Source organism: Pseudopipra pipra, chromosome 16 (genome assembly GCF_036250125.1).
Source record: "Pseudopipra pipra isolate bDixPip1 chromosome 16, bDixPip1.hap1, whole genome shotgun sequence".
NCBI lineage: Eukaryota > Metazoa > Chordata > Aves > Passeriformes > Pipridae > Pseudopipra > Pseudopipra pipra.
The window spans coordinates 9,413,785-9,434,468 of NC_087564.1; the positions used below are offsets into that span (position 1 = coordinate 9,413,785).

The 20,684-nt window shown below is 40.7% G+C and overlaps 2 protein-coding genes across 4 annotated transcripts; one reads left to right on the plus strand and one right to left on the minus strand.

Annotated features, from left to right (window-relative positions):
- Positions 1 to 3,117: 3,117 nt before the first annotated feature.
- Positions 3,118 to 20,625, plus strand: METTL9 (methyltransferase 9, His-X-His N1(pi)-histidine). Of its 2 annotated transcripts, none has more exons than XM_064673023.1 (5): positions 3,118 to 3,570; positions 7,871 to 8,061; positions 10,238 to 10,447; positions 10,884 to 11,068; positions 19,899 to 20,625. In XM_064673023.1, exons 1-5 carry the CDS (start codon positions 3,397 to 3,399, stop codon positions 20,102 to 20,104), a joined length of 966 nt encoding a protein of 321 aa, XP_064529093.1. In that variant the 5' UTR covers positions 3,118 to 3,396; the 3' UTR covers positions 20,105 to 20,625. The 2 variants fall into 2 exon arrangements, with proteins under 2 accessions (XP_064529093.1, XP_064529094.1); XM_064673024.1 differs by having other exon boundaries at positions 19,902 to 20,625.
- IGSF6 (immunoglobulin superfamily member 6) lies at positions 14,436 to 19,168 on the minus strand. 2 transcript variants are annotated; one of them, XM_064673025.1, is made up of 6 exons: positions 19,023 to 19,168; positions 17,628 to 17,978; positions 16,624 to 16,730; positions 15,960 to 16,013; positions 15,235 to 15,318; positions 14,439 to 14,877 (listed from the first exon to the last, which is right to left on the minus strand). In XM_064673025.1, the coding sequence occupies exons 1-6, from the start codon at positions 19,087 to 19,089 to the stop codon at positions 14,839 to 14,841; spliced, it is 702 nt and encodes a 233-aa protein (XP_064529095.1). In that variant the 5' UTR covers positions 19,090 to 19,168; the 3' UTR covers positions 14,439 to 14,838. The 2 variants fall into 2 exon arrangements, with proteins under 2 accessions (XP_064529096.1, XP_064529095.1); XM_064673026.1 differs by lacking the exon at positions 15,960 to 16,013 and having other exon boundaries at positions 14,436 to 14,877.
- Positions 20,626 to 20,684: the final 59 nt, after the last annotated feature.

Here is a 20,684-nt window from a genome sequence, read left to right on the forward strand (position 1 = left end):
GCAGGATCAAAAGCCAAAGGACAAAAAGCTGAAGAAATTTAAGTTAATATAATCTTTGATTCATTATATGAAAGTCTTCTCCCTGACAGTTCCTTTAAAATGGTAATAAGTAACTTAAAATAGTCTTCTCTACTGTTTCTGTAGTTCCTAAATTTGCTATGTTCATCCTATCCTTGTAGAATATATGTTTTGATGGGTGAAAATGTTACTGTACCACAAATAGAGTTTCTTAAGTGACTCTGTAACTTATTTCTAATACTAAGTTATTAGAACATAATGTGCAACTGGAAGAGTACTGTGCTATGCAACAGGAAATCTAATAAGTGGGTTTAAGAGTCAAAATTACATCAAGGATTCTTTGAAATTATCAGAATTATTTTTTTCTGGAAAATGTTTGGTAACAGTACCATTCAATTTGCTGAAATAAGAAAAGAGTAAGGAGTGACCTGACTGAAGGCACAGTTTGAATAGTCTCTACAAACCACTGCATCTTTAGAATTAAGATAGGAAAAGTAAATAGTCAAAGATGTCTAAGCAAGACAGCCTGAAGATAGGGGACATTAACTGTAGAATAAACCAGTTTAGAAAGCAAATCTGAGAAATACAATACAAGTTACTTAATATGTAAAATATTAATAATTTTCCAAATTTATTATGTATTCTGCCATTTGTCTGTCCTGTTTCTCTTGCAATAAGGGCAGGAAAAAAGGTGTATTTCATTGCATTGATAGTCAATCCAAAAGAGGACTTAAAAGTGCTTTAAATTGGGGTAGTATCTTACTACAGGAGTAGAAGGTTGGCTCTGTGCTGTGACTGACATGGCTTATTCTCCATTTCTCTGTCACCCACTAAACTTTGCTATCCTCTGCTAAACCTACATCTTTGGTTTTGGCTGTGAATCAAATAAGGGATGATCAAAGGCAAAAGTTCAGTGTCTTGCAACAGCTGGTTTCTCTGCTTTCTCTCCTTATTAGCAAATGATATCTGAGTTTGAACTCCCACTGCTGGACAAATGCCTCAGTTTAATCTTGATAATTTAAGAGTGTCTAAAATAGTCTCATAACTGATAAAGCAGATGTAAGTGTGTATATAATATAAAATATGAAATGCTGTGGTGAGTTCAGAGGATGAGAAATATGATGCTTGAATCCCATTCTTAGAGTTTCTCTATAAATCCTGAGAATGTGGATCTTAATACACTGAATGAATTTTATTTATTGAAAATCAATAGGTAAAAGTGCCTGCTAGATTTAAAAGGCTGTTATCTAATAGACACTCAAGAATGTTAGTCTAATATAGCAGTAATACAATATATAGCCAGTGATAGAGTGAAAATATTGAACAAATGACAACAAAGCATATTTAACTTTAAGTGGGAAAAAATTATGTTTAGTGGAGCTTACAGGCCCACCTCTGTTCTGGTCTTGTACAAAATGACATTCCCAGTCTCAAATCTGCTGCTCTGATTTTGGAATTGCTCAGTAATTCATGAATATACTATGTTGACATGGCCAATAGGATGTTTACATTTGAATATGGTTCTACATCTTAATGGGTGCTGTCAGGAAAGACAAGCAGGAAGGGGAAGGAACAGTTAAGATAAGCCACATCTCCACAATTCTTGCCCAATGAAGCCAGCTCAGGGAAAAAGCTCAGTAGTACATGCAGGCAAAAGAATCCCAGCTGGTTTTGTAAAGGAACACACAATGAGACTGGTGGGAGCTCTTAAAGAGCTTGGACAGACTCTCAACTCCTTAACTCGACTTCCTGGGTTACCCTTGGGGGAGAGGATCCCTATCAGCGTTTACCTTAAAGACCTCTTTGTGGTAATCACTTTCTTACTAATGTTTAAATAATAGAAGGGAAAGTTGTTTTATCAGAGTATTTTATCAGGAAAATTGAAGGTTTACATTTTAGACTCCATTGAGGCTGTGTGGCCAGCCCTGTCACCAACCCTGCTCCAGAAGCCAGGCTCCTTGGGATCACCACAAAGAAATACCTCCTCTGTTAAAGCCTTTGGGTATGTTTGAGATCATTTGGACTTCAGGTGTTCAATCAATTATAGATATTTTCCATCAAGAGAAAGAAAAAAAAGCACTAGCCAAATAGTTGGGGAGAAAATAGAAAAACAGTGATTCGATTTTTTTTGGAAATCCCCTCTCAGCACACTAATTGCTTTGAACGATAAAGCAATACACTTACACAACAAGTAGTTTTCTGAGCTTGTCCAGCAATTGGTTACAACTCCACCAGCCTATATGCAAAAAACAATACATCAAAATTATTACCTAAATATGCATGAATAGTGAGTTCCTTATAGCCTGTCAAGAGAAAAATATGCTGAGTATACAACTGCTGCGTCAGAATATTAATGTAACGCTGGGTAGGAACTTTGGGAAATCTCATTAAAACACACCCAGGTTGTAAGCGAAAAAGCAAGTGTATTCCTTATCTGGTATGCAATCAATTATCTGTATTTTCGATGTGATGAAATTAAGATATGTTTCCCTGTGAGCAACATGTAACTAACCTGAAGCAGTTTTATTTTTTGCTTTATACATTGCAAGAAGATGTCTCTCTAAAAAGCAGCTGGGGAAGTGTCTGGAGCACAAGTCTAGTGAGGAGCGGCTGAGGGAGCTGGGGATGTTTATCCTGGAGAAAAGGAGGCTCAGGGGGGACCTTGTTGGTCTCTACAACCACCAGGACCAGAGGACATAGTCTTAAGCTGTGCCAGGGGAGGTTTAGGTTGGACAGTAGGAAGAAAGGGTGATTAGACATTGGAAGGGGCTGCCCAGGGAGGTGGTGGAGTCACTGTCCCTGGAGGTGTTTAAGGAAAGGGTGGACGTGGCACTCAGTGCCATGGTCTGGTTGACACGGTGGTGTTCGGACACAGGTTGGACTCGATGGTCCCGGAGCTCTCTTCCGACCGAATCGGTTCGGTGTTCCCGTGATTCCCTCTGCCCCGGCTCCGGGGGGTCCCTGTCCCTCAGCCCCGCTCCCGCCGGGCCGCTCTGCGCAGGCGCACCGGGGTGACAGGGCGGCGCCGGGCACGTGCGCGAACCCCGCCAAGGGGCCGCCGCCGCCCGCGGTGCCCAGGGCGGGGAGGAGGGAGGGGCCCGGCCGAGCCTCCGCCGCCGCCAGCCCGCCCCGCCCTGCCCTGCCCGCTCCGGCTCGAAGGCGGCCCCGCCCGCCCGGCCATTGGCGAGGGAGGGAGAGAGAGGGAGGGAGCGGGTGCGCGCCAGGCCCCGGCGTGTCGCAGCGAAGGCGTCCGGGCGGGCCCCGCTGCCGCGGCGGCGCGTTCCGCGCGGAGCGTGTGCGCGGGCCCCGAGCGGAGCCGCCGCTGCCATGGAGCGGGGGGGCGGCGGCGCCGCGCGGGGCTGAGCGCGCCCCTTCCCCATGAGACGGTGGCTGTGCTGGCTGGGCTGCTACACCCTGCTCCTGTGGGTGCTCAGGAGGACGATGTGGGCTGGCCCTGCCCGCTACCTGCGGAGCCCTTTATCCAGGTCCCTCTACGTGAATATGATGGGCAGCCACCGCCAGCCAGCCCCGGGCGCCAGGGAGAACCACCAGGTACAGCCCCGGCGGCGGCCGGGCCGCCCTGCCCGCCCCTGCCTCCCCTCAGCGCGGCGGGCGGGGGCGGCACAGGGACCCCCCGCCCCCGGGAGCGCCGCGGGGCAGGGCCGGGGGTCCGGCGGGAGGGAGCGGCGGCGGGAGCGGGGACCCCGGTGCGGGCTGAGGGGGCTCCGGGCCGGGCAGCGCAGACAAAGAGAGGGAACTGCTCGGCGCTCCGGTGAGAAAGTTGCCGTGTGCCCCCCGTGTGGGACGCGCCCCGGGGCCCGCCGGCGGGGCGGGACCGGCGCTGCGGGGCCGCGGGGGGTCGGGGAGAGCCCGGCGGGGGAGCAGCGGTGGGTCGGGGCCAGAGCTTCTCCCGGGGGACTGCGGCCCCAGAGCGTGGGTGTACCCCCGGTGAGTGGGTGTACATCCCAGTGTGTGGGTGTACCCCCGGTGAGTGGGTGTACATCCCAGTGTGTGGGTGTACCCCCGGTGAGTGGGTGTACATCCCAGTGTGTGGGTGTACCCCCGGTGAGTGGGTGTACATCCCAGTGTGTGGGTGTACCCCCGGTGAGTGGGTGTACATCCCAGTGTGTGGGTGTACCCCCGGTGAGTGGGTGTACATCCCAGTGTGTGGATGTACCCCCGGTGAGTGGATGTACATCCCAGTGTGTGGATGTACCCCCGGTGAGTGGATGTACATCCCAGTGTGTGGATGTACCCCCGGTGTGTCCCGCTGAGCCCCGTCAGAGGCTTCCGCGAAGTCTGCAGGTGGTGGTGTCGAGGGGGGTGGGTTTCTAATCACAGGGATATTTGTCATCAGTGCCGGTGCCTCTAGAGGAAAACAAAGTAGGGAACTGCGAAGCTCTCAGAGGCCTTGGAGCAGTAGGAGGTGGCAAACTGGGAATGAGTTATTGCAATGTGATCCGGCTGCAATAAAAGGTTAAGTGCTATATTTGGGCAGTGTGGGCACATGGGTCAGTACCTTGTGGAGAAGTCAGGGGCTATACCCTAGCAATTAAATGGTTATGTGATAGATTTCATTTGGAATATATTCAAACCTGTTCTACATTTTGGCAAAATGCAACTGAAAATCTGACAGGAGTTAGAGGGGCTAATAAAAACTTATTGGGGAAGGGAGATGGCAGCTTAATGTAGGTAATATATGCGGAACTGAGCTAACGAAGAAGACACAGCATGAACACTTGAGGACTGCTGTACAAAGGGTTTATTATGGTTATGCACCATAATTCTTCAAGCTGATCCATTACTACAGGTTCTTAATGCTCAGGGTGGGCATTGACATCCAGAATTTTACTGCTGGGGGAATGTATCACTGGGGTTTAATACATGTGTGGTTCATTCAGTGCATAAGTACAAAGAGAAGTAGAATTTAGGTTTATGGAAAAAAACCTTCCTTCTGGTGAACAAAGAAAATCTGTGTCTTTTGTGTTGTTAAAAATTACTAGGAAGACAAGTCATCCAGGGAAATGTGTTATGGAGGTGATCATGTCATTCACAGGTAGATGGTCTGCAGTGGATAATCTCCATTTCTGAATTATTTGATCTAGATTTAAAATGTAGAGTATTGATTTTTTTAGTATGTTTAGTAAGATTTACGATTAGTGAGTTTGTGGGGTTACTCATAAGTAAGGATTGCAGCTTGAGACCCCTGGAACTTTGACTCTGCAGTTTTACTGACTTAATTAGTTTTATGCGGATTATCTAAAAGAACTGGTTCGTCCTTTTGCTAATATTAGGCAAGAGTTGTAAGAATTATAACTTTTATTATAACAAAAGTCTTAACAAAAGAAAAGATATGAGATATTGATACACTTTGTGTCATGAAACTAGTGGCCTTTCATATACTGTACATGAATGAAAACAAAAGCAGTTTCTGTTCTGAGGAGATAGTTCCAGAGTTAAGCTGTTTTTCACCAGTTTTTTCATTTGAAATTTGTATTGGTTTTACCTTTTTTTTTTTTTTTTTTACTTACAGTTTGCTGTAATTTCTGTTACTTGTTAGGGTTGTATAGGTATTTGTCAATAACCTTATTGGCAAGATTAACCATGGAGAATTGTAGAATCATTGAATTCTTAAGGTTGGAAAAGAACTCCAAGATCATCAAGTTCAACCTTTGACCGAGTACCACCATGGCCACTAAACCATATCAAAATTAGAGGAGATCTGTGAATAAAGCCTAATTTCTGGAAACAAGGTTATGTTAGGTGTCACCATCATCCTTCTGCCAGTGGTTATGTCAATATTTAGGAGTCTTAAAGACCAGAATTGCAGGACTGTTGTTTTTCAGTGGAACTACAGGTGACAGCTCAGTGCAGAAGTCCTGGCTGTATGAGCTCAGGTGCAGCACATGTGTAGTCCTATTGCTTATGGAACAAAGCCTGTGTTTCCCAAAGCTTTGATAGTTGAGTGTGTTTTCTTCTGGATTGAAAATGGCAAGACATTGCAAAAGGCAAATCGTCTGAGCCACACCAAACCTGTTCAGTGTAGTGAGGCAGCAGCCTCATGAGTGCACCTGATGCACATCCCAGCCTGCTCTGCAGCTCCTTGGGATTGTTTGCTCCTGCCAGGCTCTTGAAATTTGCTTCTGAAGATGAATGGACAGAGTTCCCAGGCTGCTGCTTTAGTGGTTTTTCATGACCCACTAAGGATTCCTTTTGGGAATCACTGGACTGTGCTGATTCATTTATCTAGTGCTGCACTGCAGTGAGAAAACACCTAAAGTGGTAAATCAGCACTCTGGGGGATCCCTGTGCCAGGCTCCATCATGTGGTACAGACTTGCTCAAAATCTGGTTTTTAGGGGAAAGGAGCACTCACTTGTGCTCTCTACAAGTGTGTTTGAAAGCACAGTCAAGAGGCTCATTCTGCCAGAAGTGCACCTATTATCCAGGTGGTTTTCAAAGTAAACCTGAGCAGGCTCATGTTTGCTCCTCAGCTGAAGGGTCTGAACATCCCTTGCTACTTTGGGCCAGTGTTTGATGGAGCCCCTGCTCATGGATCTGGCACAATGACCTTGGTGCAGCTCCCTGCTCCCCTCTGCTTGCTGGCACTGCTGCTGTGAAGCAGCAGACACTGGAATAAGAATCTTGCCCCATTATTATTTGCATTACAGTAATGACTAGAAGTCCCACTGTGCTGAATGCTGTGTAAACCTGCATTAAGTGAACGTTCCTCTCCCAACAAGGCAAACAAATGTGAAGGGATCAGGATATGAGCACACGTCTTCACAGTGCCTTAGGTGTTAAATCTAAGTTTTAGTTTTAACTGGAGTTCCCCCAGCTGATTGTTTCTGCCCTTCCATGTGTATTTTTTCCAGGGTTCTGTTCAAACTCTCCATTTCTCTTTCGGATGCTCACAACTCCCTGTCTGCACAATGAACTCTTACAGCCACATTAAGGAACATTATTGCAAGATCCAAAGGGGAGATAAGATGGTGTTGGCTGTAGGGAATAATTCTTGATTATAAGAAAAGAGACACAATGGCATTCTACAAGAAGGACTGACAATAACTCCACAGAAGTGTAGGAGAGTGAGAAATAATAGTGACCTTCCTAATTAAAATTGCATTTGAAACTTTAATAACTTTTGAATATCAAGCTGAGGGGGCTTTAAGCTTGGCATGGCAACCTAGCAATGAGCAGCCTTTTGAATTTTATTATCAGTGCTGACATTCCAGAATGTTGCAGCATTGGAGGGGTTTGCTGGAGGTGCAAAAGGTGACCATGAGGGTCCTAAAATGTCAGAATTTCTACAGGTTTGCCTTGTTTTGCAAGGTTTTAAAGAAGGAGTTTCATAGATAAAATTGTTTGAAAGACTTGTGGATCTGCTTGTTGGTACTGGTAAGTGAAAAACATAGTTCAGCTGTAAGACAGACAAGCTGTGGTCTAATGTATATATTGGATTCTTCTTTCCTTGAAAAATATTGGAAGTGCACTTGCTGATCTCTCTTCAGAGGATGCCTAGGGAAAAGTCCCGCTTCATACTGTTTTATCAGAGTGATGCTGTTCCCTAGAGGAGCTGTGTTTGCTTTCTAGGGAATTTATTTTATAGATTTCTTCAAAGTACAGGGTAATGATTAGGACAAAAACTAAAAGCAGTATTTTTTAGCAAGTAATTGGTCCTCCCTTCATTACAATTCTAAATTAATTTAATCCTGAAGTTTGTTGAGAAATCTGTAGCAAAAACTAAATTTTTATATTTAGGAAAATTGATAATAGATTTCCATGTATTAATTTTAACTACTTCTGGTTTTATCTTGCTGAACCTTTTAATGGTCCTTTATCTCTTTCTCCAGTGGTATGTCTGCAACACAGAACAGTTGTCTGAATCCCTTCAGCCCATTTTTGTCCAGAGTTACCTTGACCAAGGAACACAGATCTTCTTAAACAACAGCATTGAGAAGTCAGGCTGGCTGTTTATCCAGCTCTACCACTCTATTGTGTCATCCAGTTTTAGCCTTTTTATGTCTAGAACATCTATCAATGGGTAAGTGAAAAATTAATCTGGGGTAAACTACATACAGTTTGGATTTAGAGTTTTCAAGTGTTCAGCCCTACCCCTTGATCTGTCAGCTTTTCAATGTGTGTAGCTTTCCCTTTGTGGTCTCTCAGATGTGAAATGCCCTCTGTGCTCTTCATGCCCAGCCCTCTTAGCTGATGAACACCATTTCCAGGGGGGGCACAGGGGAGGTAATTGCAATTAATAAAAGACAGAGGACTCTAATTGTATTTTATAACAATTACTTGTATTAATTTCCCTCTGCTTTCTTCCCTTCCCACCTTGCCCTTTCCCTACTGCCATGTTTGTATCAGTTGCTGTTGGGATTGTCCTTGGTGGTGGGTGTATCCAGTCAGTTCTGGATTGCACCTGAAACTCTTTTTCCTGGAGAGTGTGTGCATGCCCACTGCAAATCATGGCAGATTTCTGAACAGTGCAAAGTTGGCCAAGTGTTGAATCTGGTGGCATTAATGTGGAATTCTGTCCTTTCTCTTGTTCTGTAAAACAATTCCACCTCAGTTTGTGTGAAAGCTGGACTTGAACAGATAACTTCTGATGCAGCACGTTTGACTGATGAAACATCAGGAAAGCAGGAAAACATAAGTTGATAAAACAATATTCTCTTATTCTTATTGCATCAGTCTCTCTTGTGGCTGAAGGGGGGAGTTTGGCTGTTCATGGATGATTTAGGATTTTTTCCAAAGAAGTCAGTGCCTTTTTTTGCTCACGTCACCCCACTCAGACACGTTTCACAGCTTATCTGTTATGAAGAATGCATTTTGTTACATTTAGGCAATTTCTCCACCATCCTCACCTCTGCACCTACTACATACTTCTGCACAGTCTGATATGATAGGAGCTGTCTGCTAAGGCTAGAAAAATAGACTTTTTTCTTATTTTCTACCCAGATGACTTTATGAGCTTCCCTGTGGTGTTCTTAGTTATGTGTAGCTTTATATAAAGGTTCCTTTGGTCTCTTCTTTTCTCTTCCATTTTTTTTTTTCAAAGGCTCTTCAGGGCTTTGAATAACACCTCATAATGCTGTTAGGAATAATAGCTATGAGCCAATTACACAGTGTGGACTGACACAAGTGTGCTGCAAGGGGGCTCTACTTAAATTGGATGTGGTCTGTTTATTTTTATACATTTGATATCCTGCTTTAGTTTCTTCTATATGACTTTGCCTACTCTAACCTTTTTGTTGTTAGTTTCTTTGGTTTTTAGTAGAGTCAGTCTTTCCTAGGCCACCTCCTTTTCACAATTTTAATTCTTTGATTCTTTATATCTTTGTTTACCTTTTTTTTGTTTGCTTTTTTCCTCTGTTCATTGTCTTTAAGTTTAACCTGCTACCCAACAGTAGTTTAAAGAATGGTATTTATCTACCTGCAGTCTATTACTGACCAATTCTTTTTCCTCTCCTTGTTCTTGTAACTGTTTCATCATCTAAATTCTGCTCTGACAGCTGAAAGGTGTCACTGTGGAGTCTTCAAACAGTTGTGGGCGGGGATGTCATTGACTTGATCCATAAGGAATCCAACTGTCACCTCTACCCAATTCCTTAATGAGTTGCCTATTTTCTATTCCATGGCTTTTCATGTTGATCTGCAGCTAGCAGCAAAAGCATTGTAGAATAGAATTAAAAAAACCTCTTTTGCCCCTCCAGCAGTGTTACCCCCATCCTTTCTTTAAGTTTGTTCCCTGGCTTCCCTCCTAGTTCCACATCCTATTCCTTATTCATGGTGCATACTCCTGTGTCTGCAGCCATTTTATTTCCTCTGTTACTTCTCTTTTTTTTTAAGGTTGGTGGCAGAGATTCAAAACTGCAAATGTAACAAATAAGGTTCAGCCTTTATCTCTTCTTCTCTTTCTCCCCCCCTCCTCTTTTTTTTTTAATGTGATCATTTCCTTGAGCTGCACCCCATGAGCTCTTCCTTACTTAATCAAATTCCTCCTGAAGTCTTAACCACTGTAACTGCATGTGGCTGAGTGTTTGATCTCTGACAAGTGCAAGGCAAGTTGAACTGGATTTAAAATTTATCCGAGCAGTGACCTTGTCTACTATTATGTTTGACTGTTTCCTGCCAAAGCACATTGTAAATTCCTTCATTGTCTGTCCTGTTAAAGTTTGTACAGAATTGGTCATTTCTTGTTTTTTACATTTCAGGCTGCTGGGAAGGGGCTCAATGTTTGTGTTCTCCCCAGAACAATTTCAAAGACTGCTTAAAATAAATCCCGAATGGAAATCCCACAGACTTCTTGATTTAGGGGCTGGGGATGGAGAAGTCACTAAAGTCATGAGTCCTCACTTTGAAGAAATCTATGCCACTGAACTGTCTGAAACGATGATATGGCAGCTTCAGAAGAAGAAATACAGGTATGGCACCAAATACTTCCTACATCCTTTATATCAGACATTACAGCAAAGTAATCTATTTGTAATATTTAATGAATGTTCAGTATTTTCACTCAGTTCCTTTATTGATTGCTATGGAAAAGGTTAATCTGTACAAAAGCAGGAAAACAAACACATCTGATGCTCCCTCTTACCAGTGGTGTTTTTGGTGTCCTTTATTGCCTGATGATTGTAAGGCAGTATAAAGGTTCACAGGGCTGGATATATAGCCATGCTGATCATTGATTTAGTTTTCCAAAAGGCCAGAAGGGATCATGTCTGTCTCTTCTCATTGCCTCAGTGGCTGACCTTACCTGCGCTACCAGCACATCCATAGGGAATTTTGTCTTCAGTGGTTCTCTCTGAACTCAGCTGTTTTTGTTTAACAGACTATATCTCTTTCTCATTCTTTTTTCAGGGTGCTTGGTGTAAATGAATGGCAAAACACAGGCTTTCAGTATGATGTTATCAGCTGTTTGAATTTGCTGGATCGCTGTGATCAACCACTGACTCTATTAAAGGATATTAGAAGTGTAGTGGAGCCAACCAAAGGCAGGGTCATTCTAGCACTGGTTCTGCCATTTCACCCCTATGTGGAAAATGGTAAGTACACAGATTAACAGTTACTTAGGCAACTAAAGAAAACTTCTGTAGGATATAGTATTCCAAATTAAATGTTTAATAAATAACATGCTCCTATTTTATTTTTTTTTTTACAAATAACTTGCACGGGGCATATTCAGAAGTATGAAATCATAGGTAAATAGGCCACATGATGTAAGCTGCTTACTTAATTCACCAGCATAATTGTTGGCACCAACAAAAAGCTTAAATACTGAAGTCACAGATCCTGTTCTGCAAGTTGCCACATTTCAGCTCTGTTGGAGTAACATGGGAAAACTGGTCTCTGATTAGGGCCTTTAAGCTAGAGGTAATCCCAGTTGTCTCTAGTGACCCACTGAGCAAACCCATCAGAACTGTCTAATGCTGAATAAAGCAGTTAGGACAAACTGTTTCAAGTGTTCCAGGTGAATCCCACCTAAAAATTCATTGGGAGAGAACGTTCACTTTCCGACATGAACTCTCAAAGTAAAATATAGGCCCCTCCTAATACAAAGTATCAACCACTATTAGTATTGTATTCATTGTGCTAGTAACAGGCATAAAAAAGTAAAATTCAGTGCCAAGACTCCATTATTTCCCCTAGTTGCATTTTAAAGAAATACATGAGAGAGTTTCAAATGAACCTCTCCTTGTGACTAACCTTCAAAAGAGACCCGAAAATCTTCTTTGCATGCCTGTGATTGTGGATTTTGGTGGAGGCACCCTAAAGGTGGTTTGAATTCCAGAAAGCTCATGTTCATCAGTCATTGTTTGGACTCTGGTTCTTCTTGAGTATTAAGACTTGTCTGTGGGAAGGCATGGATGCCCAGAAAATACAGAACTAATAATGTTCTGGCAATCACAAATGCATCAAACTGAATCTGCTGTTCTCTTTTCATATGTCAGGGGTATTTTGGTAGGAGAAGGGAGAAAAAACTTTTAAGTATAAAAAACAATGCCATCAGATTAAGAAATACTATATGAAGAATACTGTAAGTATTTAAGCTAATAATTTTGTAACTATTCTGAAAAGTAGTGTGTCTTGAATTGGATCAAGGGGTTCACTTATGCACCTGTACAGTATTTCAAGCATATTTGGTTACAACCTGTTGTTCCTGTCACGTGGAACAATATGACTTCCTTTTGTAGAAATTCTTTAAAATTCTAAATACCAGCAGTGTCCTTCTAGTGTTTCACAGGCATATTAGAAGCAGAAACTGAGAAATACTTTGGGTGGCTGTTTTGTTTGTGTGCCTTCAAAGCTTCAAAACACAATAGGGTTTTGCAATCACTACTGCACCCTGCACCTACTTCTCTGCATGTTGTTGGGTAACCCTGTGGCAGATCATGTACAACTCCCTGGCTCAACAGGGAGTGCTAAGGAAGAAACTATTCCAAGTCCCCTTGTACTGAACACTGGGAGGAGAATAGTGGTAAAATTTATAAATCCCAAGGGACTGGAAACCTGTTCTGTGATTGTTGAACTTAGTCATTCCTACTTGTTGAAAGCTGAAATACTCTTGTAAGATGTTTTGTAAACCAAAGTCATCATTTTATTGGTGGTGGTGACTTGTAGCAGATTAGTCACTTTGCTTAAGGCAGTTTTATTCCCTTAATATGTTCTGAAGCTTAAAAACATACTCAGTTTGTCTATTTGCCACTATTGTGGATATGGGCCCATATACACAATGCAAGTTAGCACAGACAAAAGTTACTGTCATTCCACAGATGCTTTCCCACTTAAGATCTATTTAACTGTAGTCTAAAAAAACAAGACACTGAACTGCCAAACTGTCTTCATGATGTACAAACAGTTGTAGAATTTCAATATTTTCACTGAGCTGTTTTACTAGATGCATTTTAAAAAAATACAGATATTTACATATGCTTTATATTTAATAATATTATACTTGGAACATTCAAAGAGGAGAGCATTTCATGGCTCAAGGAACTTCTTGTAGCAGCTAATTAAAAACAGCTTGGACCCTCATAGAGAACTATGAATTTTGTAGAAGGAGAACAAATGGAGAGGAGTTGGGGCAGGTAAGGTGCTTGGTCAGTGTATAAATCCGTTTCTAGAAATGCAGAAATTATTTTAATCAAAACGAGATATTTGGGTTATTACATGTAGTGTAATGGGATGGTAATGGTGGAAACTGTCTGTGAATCACATAAAACTTGCTTTAATAGAACAAAGCAAGGTGGAGGAGGAAGTAAAATACAGATCTGTGCTTACTGTTTCTGGAATTACAGTGACACCTAGAGTCCAGAGCAGCTTCATTGTAAATTCTCCCTGTGCCTTCTCAGCCTTATTTTCAACATGCAGAACAGCAGTAGTGCAATTATTGCACATGTCTAAATTTGTCAGGAAAGCCTGGTGAATCAGAAGGTTTTAGACTAGCCACATAAGAACAAGTATTACAGCTTTACAGTTTTGACAGGTATCTCAGAAGGTCGTATAAGAATCCTTTGTATTTCCTAATATAGACATAATATTTACATAAAAAGTCGTTACTACATAATATATGACTAGACTGGTTGAAGTTTCTCTAAAATAAAATGTCAGAGATCCCACACTTCAGAAGTAGTGAACACTACCAGCCTGGAAGTGTGAAATTTTCTTGTTGAACGCATTAATGTCCTTGTGATTGATTGACAGGAATGAGAAGGCAAAGGCATGTTTTCCATCTTCCTGAAATATTTGCTATTAAATGGAGCTGGAAACACACAGTACTGTGGGAGATGGACCCTTGCTTTGTCTCAGTTGTCAGTTCTCATCTCGCTGAAGTGAGAAATGCCACTTCATTTGTTAAACGAAGCCTTGCTTTATTTAAATTATGATAAAAGATGCAGCTGTTCTTTAGCAGGGAGAATGCCTGATCATATCAGATATCCTGTAGAAGTGCTGATTTTGTAGATTGGCTGGGTAGTAACTGCTAAAGAAGAAAAGGTACTATAAAAAAAAAGTATCCTGCCTTTGGCTGAGTGGCACAGTTCTGTTTTGTGCTTGTGTCCATATTGAACAGGCACAGAAAGGCAAAACTCGGTGCTCCAGGTAATCCTGACTTTGGATGGTGGGACTGGAAGAGGAAGATTTTTTGTCTAGCAAGTGAATTTTAGTATTGGAGAAGTAACCTTTTCACAATGACCACTACTTTCCTTTCCTGGATAGCCTAGGAAGAAACTCCCATCCCAAATGAGCTTTGCCATGATAGTACATGTGTTTATATAGTCATTTTTTTCTTCTTGCCTGTCTAATACACAGGGTTTGTTCTGTTTAAGCTCTTGTTAAGGCTCTGCAGCTGTTGGTCTGTATATTTTACATCAATAACTATCGCGTTAACAGGACTAAACCCAGAATTTCACCTATGAAACGAGTTTATTTTCTGTTGCTGTCAATTATCATACATCTTTCATGTAAAAAGAATACATATAAGTTTATGTAAAAAGAAAACAAAGACACAGAATTAAATCTAAACTGAAAAAGGAGACTTTTCTGAAGCATCAGCAGTTGTCTTATGAGAGGTGAACTCTTTTTTCCCCACGGTTTTCACTCCTGCAGAATGGACAATGGAATATGTAACACAGGTGTAATGCACAATGCCCTTGGGTTTGGTGATCTGTTTAGAAAATTCTCTTGAGGAAACCTTGCAGGGCAATGTTCTTCACCTTCCTTTAAAGCAAAGGAGGTCTGTGAAGAAGCTTCACTTCTTCACCTGCCCCTTTGCTTGCACGACAAACACCAAACAAATCTGAACTGCTGCACGTGCTCATCTGTTCTGGTAAACAGTGTCAGCTTCCAAGTCATCCTGAAGGAAAAATGCAGAAATATGTTCTTACTGATGTGAATTTTTTTAATATAAAGGCAGAATTTCTTTTTTGAGGCAAACTCCATCTTGGCAAAATACAAATTTATGGCAGTTTCGTTTTTAAATGTCTATGCATATATTTTATAAAGTATATATTATCATATGTATGTATATATAAAAGTATATGTATGGTCATTTAGAATGCTTTATAGTGTCTTTGACTGTTTTACAGAATTCTTTTTTTGACCTTTATCAACTTTAAAAAAGAAAAGTCTATTTCCAGAGGACATAGAAATGGTATACTCTTAAAAAATCTTGGTTCCCTATAAATTTTGGTATTGGTGGGTAGATACTTACAGGCTGTTGGCAGTGCTCAGCAAACCCCTGCTTTTGAAGTTCTTGGGCTATTGCTTGAAAAACTTTTCGTCCACTATTTATTTTCTGCAAATTATTAAAAGTATTTTATATTATTGCAACATTTTAAGTTGTGGGAAACATCTTTTTCTAGCTTTGATAGTCCTGCCTTTTTACCTGATTATATCTTTTGGAACATTACTAAATAACACTCTAAAAGCATATGGTTTGGCAGGCAGAAGGGTTTTAAATTACATTACTGTTGCATTACTTAACATAAGTAAGGAAAGGAAAGATATGTAAGAAAACATACCTTCTTTAATGGGTATTTAAATGTATGGTTTCAGGTTTTTATTCAAGGATAAGTGGTGACAGAGATTCTTAATAGATTTGTTTTAAATACTTCTTTAAATAGAAACAAAAAATTAATAGCAACACCTGTTATTTTCAGAAGTTTGAACAAAATTTACTTAAAGCCTCTGTGATAGAGATGGCCTTTACACAGATTAACTTTATCATGTGTCCAGTGTGTTAAAAATAAATCAATTAATTAGTTAAATATAAGCTCATAAGTAGTTTTGTACAAATCTAAAGTGAAGCCTTAACAGCTTTGAATGTCTCTTTAACAGAATCATCAATTAATCACAAATTTGATGCCCAGTATACTTTAAAAAGACAGAAAAAAGAAGCTCTGAATGACAGACAGGGCAAAGGAAGTGGTAACATACACAGTTCTCTGTTCTTTGGTCTTTTCCACTTTTCTTCAGCAGCTTTGGTTTTAACTGGAGGGAAAATAAAAAACAAAACAGAAGAAGAGAAGCAAGGGGAACAGTTAAAAGTGTTGCCCTTCTACAGTGTCAGTTTGTAGATAAGTCATTCATTAGATCAGTTTATGTCATTGTAAAAATCAGAAGTTTTCACATGTGTGAAGCCTTTTTCAGCTTCTGGAAGTAGATACTGCAAATATTTTTGCTTTGAGTACAGTGGGACCTGCCTGAGACACAACTTGATTTTGACAGGAAACTTAAATTATTTTCCTTTTACTGGAAATTAATCCAGGGGGTTGATGACTTAAAATGGTAATTCCTAGTTTTGCTTTTTGAGTGTGTTGATAATCTCCTGATTAATACTCTCAGGATAATTTTAACTTCAGAATACCTTTTCTTTTAGACACTTTACTGAAAAAAGAAAATGTGGTTGCTGTTGAGTCCAGTTATGTGCCACACAAGAGTTCCTAAATGTGTGCAGCACATGAACTTCAACCAACTACCTCTTTAAAACAACTATAAAAGTTATGAAATCCAGGAAGGTGTTTTTAATCTCCTTATGGAGATGTTAAAACTGCACAGATTTGCAAAATGAACAAAATGAGAAATACCACTCTGAGCCTACCTTGTAGACCACAAAGAAGGTGAACACAGTGGAGCTGTACACAAACAGCAAGGATGAGATGATGATCATGAAGGTAAAGGCAAGTTTTCCATTGCTGTGCTGCTCTCCTGCTCCATTATGAACAGTGAGTGTTAGAATAAAGGACAGTTCTGATTAATGTCATTTTCTTAAGATTCTGCATTCCACCCCCCTTCCTCTGAGCAGTTAAAAAACCTGATACTCATCAATATTTTTCTGGTTCATTTTTGGTCTAAATTCCTTTGTGAGATCATTTTCCTTTTGTTTCTCCAGATGTTTGCAAGGGCAATGGAGACCTGTTAGTTTTGATTATGAACCTTTTCTTTAGGGGTAGAGAGAGAATGGAATCCAGTTACCTCTGAGTAAAGCTCACAGACTTCTGTTCTGGAATTAAATTAGATAGAGGAAGGAATACAGAAAGCAATAATCCAGCTAGGTGTTTCTTTTTTTTTTCTTTCTGTATTTTAGCATGTAAAAGTGAAATGTACTTATTGAAGTCTCATCATTTTCTTAACCAGAAGGCAAGTGATACAAAGGTTTAGAACTAAAACCTTTGTCTCAAGTTGGGACAGTGAAATCCCCAGGTCAGCCCCTGGTCTCTGTTGCACGTATGTCTTCTAAATATCTGTATCTCTGCTTCTCATTTTTCTGTTGACACTTCCTTTCTGATTGCCATTAAAGCCTTTATGTAAGAGGCTGTAGAGTGTGGTTAGACAGCAGCAGTGCAAAACTTCTTTCTTTTGTGGAGTTCTAGCCATTTGCATCCTGTGACAGAACAGTCTAATTAGCAAACGAGGCTGAGATGCTTATTTGTAGAATGCCTCTGGTTTTACTATTAACATTTTAATATAGTCACACTACTCCTAATGGGTTTGTTGGTATTTCCATCTTAAATGTCATTCTTGAAAGTATAAATAGAAAGAGTGTTTAGAAAAGATAATTTATTTCTTCTAAGAAGCTTTGTTAAGAAGGAATGAACAACTGACCTGTTTTCATTAGTACTGTTCCATCTCCTGTTTGTTTGGAACGGGGCGAATCTGAATCTGAGAAGGCAATTCCACAGATATAAACACCATTGTCTTCTCCAGTCAGGTCTTTGATCTCAAGTGAAGTGTTGCTTTCTGATAAATGTACTTTGTACTTCTGGTGGTCTTTGCATGCAGGAGTACACAAATCCTGATGTGTGTGAGTTAAAAAGCGAAACCACAGAACTTCAGGTCGGGCCGGGGAACATCCAGAGGCAGAGAAAGCACATGTTAGGACCACGCTGCTCCTGGAGGAGTCAGCTTCCTGAAATCTGGGTTGTGTTACAGTGACTTGGCAGTTGTCTGTAACACCTGTTGAGAGGGAACAATTGGTGATGTGAGGGACAGTTAAAAAGCAAGGTACAATCTATGGTACAGAGCAGTTCTGCAGGAGTTTCTGCTATTCCTGATCCAAGTCAAGTAAGGCAACCTGATGGCAGGCAATGGAAATGTCATAAATTGGAGCATTTATAATTTAGCAACTTCATAACATTGATTAGAATTCACAATAGTTCCTAGACATTCTGCCACTTCATCCCATATATTGACTCTGGATTTCTGAGGATAATAGTAGTACTTGTTAGTTCTGACATTTAAAGATGTGTGCAGAGAAAACAGGAAGGTTATCAGAGAATTCTAATTAAGGAACTGAAAGGTAAGGTTCAATATGACTGGTCTGGGAGATTTTTTTAAGTACTTATTGAAATCCATAATGTAAATACTGTTTCAGTATATTTAAATTTTATTCAAATAATTGGCATAGTTATTTAAACTATGGAATTAAGATTATTGCTCTGAAAATGAAGGTAGTAGCTTAATAGCATCCTTTTCCACTTGCAAAAAATAACAACTTAGAAGAAAAATAAACAGAAGTCTCTTAGTCCTGTTCATATACAATTTATAAGCCATGGTGAGCAGTCAGCATTGGCCCTTCATCATTTTGCTCACCAAATCCAAGCAGATTCAGTGTCTGTGACTTTCACAGGAATAAAATGAAACACTTGTTCTGTGTCAGATCAACATCAGAGCCTGCTGACCTTCCCAAACCCTCCTCCCAAACAAACACAGTTGCACTGAGCTCAGGCTGCTGCTGGAGTGTTGTGAGCAGGGAAGTGCAGTAAGAATTGACTCAGAAATCACAGCTTACATGAGCATTTCAGACTTCTGGAAGAAAAAGCATTTGCTAGGAGTTGTTTAACTTGGAAGCTGTGTGAAGGTAGTAGAAGTTAACTTGATTCACAGAACTTTTCACTGCTCTTATTTTATAGCTCTGTTACAAATCATCACCACAAAATTCTCAGTCTTGTTTAACTGCTGTTACATGAGAAAATGTAAGAAACTTAAAAGAAGTCTTACCAGCACCGTACAGAATCCAGTCAAACGCCAGCACTAGCACATTTTTTAGTTTGTTCAAAGGTGCCATTTCTTGTATCTCTCTGGAGATGATTCTACTTGAAGGAAGAGGAACTTAGGAAATGTTTGGAGTTGCAGAACTGTCTGAATCACAAGATGTAGAACTTCCTGTTTAGAAGGGTGTTTACTACTGCATTTAGTAAACTGGTTAAAAGTACAGAACAAACCAGAAAGCTTTTGGGTTTTGTGCATGACATTGCTTGGAAAATGAGGGAAGAATTTTAAGTTTTGAACTTCAGAGAGTCGTACCTATAATCCTTCAAATAATTTCACTGGATAGAACAAGTAGCATGTTTTCCAGCATGATGCAAGGTGCTTGGCTTTTTTATAGCTATGACCCTCAGCAGCCTTTACTGTGTCAGCTGGTAGGTGGCCAGTGGAGGCACAAAGATTCTGTAGCCATCCACTGTCATGTGGAGGAAGCTTCACAGCAAGTCATAATTTTCAACTTGCTGATTCTATTTACTGTAATTATCTGCAGCCACCTTTGGCCAGACAGGGGGCATAAAGAATGTTATAAACATGGAAAATAGCTTTATTAAATTGTCTGTCCATGTCTGCTGAACACCAGCCTCAGTAGTGGAAGGTACCTTTTACCCGCTCTTGGCACTGCAAGTTAAAAATGTAACAAAAGATAACCTTGAGAAGCTGCTGCTTTTGTACACTAGGAAAAAACTTGAACTGATCTTGCAACAGGTCTGCAAGTGACTTGTCAGCCTCTTGTGTGGAGTGGCATGGAATATAATCAGTGTAATTATGCTTTCTGTAAGAAAAGGAAGTTTGCTTTATAACTGAAACAAAACTGTTCTGTTTCCTCAGTAGGTGGCAAGTGGGAAAAGCCCTCAGAAGTTCTGGAAATCAAAGGGCAGACTTGGGAAGAGCAGGTGAATAGCCTGCCAGAAGTTTTCAGTAAAGCTGGTTTTGCCATAGAGGCTTTCACCAGACTGCCATACCTGTGTGAAGGTGACATGTACAATGACTACTACGTGCTGGATGACGCTGTCTTCGTCCTCAAGCCAGTGTAAGGTGTCTGAAGTAAACCTCCAGAATCTAACCCAAGGAGCAGCCTCTGAAAGAGGGTTTTGATTTTATGGTTACTTAAAGGGAGGGAATTTTTGGGATTGCCATGCTAAATGAATACCGTGTAAGAAATTTAAAGGCCAAAATACTAATGTATTTCTTTGTAGTGTGATTGGGGGGGGGGGGGAAAGGTTGTTTTTTAAACAGACTCCTCCATTGAGAATTTCTTTTTTACTTGCTCTTAAACCAACAATGCATTCTGCAATCCAGCAGCAATGGGGGATATTTTTTTATATTTACCTGCAACAGGGATCAGATCCAAACAAAAGCAATATTCCTAATAATGGTGAAACTGATACAGTGTGAACTGTTAAAAAAATCAAGCGAAATCTGGCAATAAAGTTATCCATTCAGTTCAAGCCTTGCTGAATAAAAACTGTTAAAATGGATATTCTTCCATGCTAAGTTACTTTCCTACTGTCATTCTTCACGTTTTTAATCATGCTAATAAACTTTTTTGAGATGACTTTTGCATTAACTTTTGTATTCATTTTTGTAACCACAGCCACACTTACCTGCAGCAAC

Coding starts and splice junctions, on each gene's coding strand:
- METTL9 (XM_064673023.1), top strand. CDS start 3,397: ATGAGACGGTGGCTGTGCTGGCTGGGCTGCTACACCCTGCTCCTGTGG. Junction 10,448..10,883: donor CTTCAGAAGAAGAAATACAG/GTATGGCACCAA, acceptor TTCTTTTTTCAG/GGTGCTTGGTGTAAATGAAT. Junction 11,069..19,898: donor TCACCCCTATGTGGAAAATG/GTAAGTACACAG, acceptor CTGTTTCCTCAG/TAGGTGGCAAGTGGGAAAAG.
- IGSF6 (XM_064673025.1), bottom strand. CDS start 19,089: ATGGCACCTTTGAACAAACTAAAAAATGTGCTAGTGCTGGCGTTTGAC. Junction 16,731..17,627: donor AACAGTACTAATGAAAACAG/GTCAGTTGTTCA, acceptor ATAATGGAGCAG/GAGAGCAGCACAGCAATGGA. Junction 15,319..15,959: donor ACCAAAGAACAGAGAACTGT/GTATGTTACCAC, acceptor AATAATTTGCAG/AAAATAAATAGTGGACGAAA.